This window comes from Myotis lucifugus, unplaced genomic scaffold, assembly GCF_000147115.1.
Source record: "Myotis lucifugus unplaced genomic scaffold, Myoluc2.0 scaffold_86, whole genome shotgun sequence".
Taxonomy (NCBI): domain Eukaryota; kingdom Metazoa; phylum Chordata; class Mammalia; order Chiroptera; family Vespertilionidae; genus Myotis; species Myotis lucifugus.
In genome coordinates, this window is record NW_005871134.1 from 787,018 (window position 1) to 789,214 (window position 2,197).

At 64.7% G+C, this 2,197-nt stretch overlaps 1 protein-coding gene across 1 annotated transcript in view; it reads left to right on the forward strand.

Annotated features, from left to right (window-relative positions):
- The window catches only part of MYO7A (myosin VIIA), a 75,884-nt gene that overhangs the window by 63,391 nt on the left and 10,296 nt on the right, over nucleotides 1-2,197 (forward strand). The window contains exons 37-38 of the mRNA XM_023755923.1: nucleotides 718-875; nucleotides 1,750-1,903. Coding sequence (XP_023611691.1) covers nucleotides 718-875; nucleotides 1,750-1,903 — 312 coding nt within the window. The remainder of the gene's footprint in view (nucleotides 1-717; nucleotides 876-1,749; nucleotides 1,904-2,197) is intronic.

Here is a 2,197-nt window from a genome sequence, read left to right on the forward strand (position 1 = left end):
GGTGCGGGGCAGGGACAGGGGAGAGGGGGAGGGGCCCAGGGCAGGGAGAGGGGTCCTGGGCAGGGACAGGGGGAGGGGCCCGGGACAGGGACAGGGGGAGGGGCCCGGGACAGGGACAGGGGGAGGGGCCTGGCAAGTGCAGGCTTCTGCGACTCTGGTGGGGGCATCACAAAGCAACCCCACCTCTGAGCAGGGTCTGGGTCAGAGGGAGCAGAGGACCATTTTTGTCCTTGAGATGACCCTTCTATGTGTCATCTTATCCTTCCTTCATCTGAGAGAAGGTGGCTGTGCCACCCCAGGCGGGGTCCTGGGCACTCATGACTCGCAGTCCTGGTGGGGAGATGGGCACACAAGCAGGAGCTGTGACTCTGTGTACCCAGCATGTGGCGGGGCTGCTGGGGCAGAGGCGAGGCTTCCTGGAGGAGGTGGCCTCCCCGCTGAGCTGTGTAGGGGTGACTCGGGAAGAGCCCGTGCCAGGGCGGAGCAGAGAGGAGAGGAGAGAGGAGGTGGGGAGGGGCAGGGCTGTCTGGGGCACAGAAGTCAGAACCTTCGTTTTCCAGCAGAGAAGGCGAGGCCCGGGGCTGGCACTGCCCGGCTCACGGGGCCGCAGGGAAGAGCAGGGCCTGTTCTGACCCCTGACCTCCAGCGATGGGGCTGGGTGGGGGTGGGTCTCACAACGTGGTGCCTGTTAGCGCTGACTGTCCCTGTGCCTGCCAGGCCCCCACCCAAGCACACCCTGAGCCGTGTGATGGTGTCCAAGGCCCGAGGGAAGGACCGGCTGTGGAGCCACACGCGGGAGCCGCTGAAGCAGGCGCTGCTCAAGAAGATCCTGGGCAGCGAGGAGCTCTCGCAGGAGGCCTGCATGGCCTTCATCGGTACCCGCACCGACGGGGTGGGCGCGGGGAGGGGACCGCAGGGCAGGGTGGGGCCGGGCCTCGGCCTCTAGGGTTTCCATCTAGACGCCTGCTTCCCTCTGGGGTTCAGTTGGGTCCTGGGCAGATGTGGCGGGATGCTGATGGAGCCCCTCCATCCATGTGCCGGCACCTTACAGTGTGCAAGGAGCCACCTCACCATCGTCTCTCCTGCCTGTTACTCAGTTGACAGTACTGTTGCCATGTGCTGGGCCAGGCATCAAGACACAGTGGTGACCAGACCCAGTCCCGGGCCTCAGGGGAGACATGCTGACCGGGATCAGTGCTGTGATGGGGTTGGCAGCGCAGTGACCTGACCCAGCCTTGGAGGAGGGCAGGGAGGGCTCCCTGGAGGAAGTGGTTTCTTGGCTGATACCTGAAAACTGAGTAGGACTTACTTAGCCAGTCAAAGGGGAGACAGGTGGGGAGTGTTCCAGACACAGGGAGCAGCCTGCACAAAGGCCCGGAGGCAGAACAGAGCAGGTGTTCCAGGGCACAGCTGGCGGGCAGGTCCAAGAAGGGACTCTGAAGATGTGGGCTGGCTCACGAAGGGTTCCGGTCCTGTGAAGAAGCCTGGACTGTGTCCCGAGGCCATGGGGACCCCTGGGCAGGGCTGGCACAGATTAGTGAGTTGGACCGTGCCTCCTGGTGCTGCGAGCACTTCGGATAGAGGATTGGGGGCCTGAGGAGGCGGCCGCGGGAGTTGAGGAGAGGGGTGGGCGGTGGACAAGGACGGCAGGGTGGGAAAACGATGCCCAGGGCCTCCTGCCTCCTGGCCCAGTGCCGCCCCCGCGGCCACAAGCCCTTCCTTTACGCGCCCCTCCCTCCCCCCCGCCAGCCATGCTCAAGTACATGGGCGACTACCCATCCAAGAGGATGCGCTCCGTCAACGAGCTCACCGACCAGATCTTTGAGGGAGCCCTGAAGGCTGAGCCCCTCAAGGACGAGGTATACGTGCAGATCCTGAAGCAGCTGACCGACAACCACATCAGGTGAGCCTGGGGCTGTGGGCAGGTAAGGGGGCAGGCCCATCCTAGTGCTCCCCGCTGCAGGGAGTCCTAAAGGTCATGCACCCATTGTGATGGGGAGCTCCCTCCCTCAGGGCAGGGCGCCACCCTCAGGCTCATGTCCTACCACCGCCTCAGGGGGTTCAAGAACCAAGAGGTGCCGGCTGTGCCCTCTGAGCCTGTCCTTCCCCAAGTTAACAGGCCAGCGCCTCCTAGCGCAGCAGCTCTCACCTGTGGTCGCAACCCCTTTGGGGGTCGACGACCCTTTCACAGGGGTCG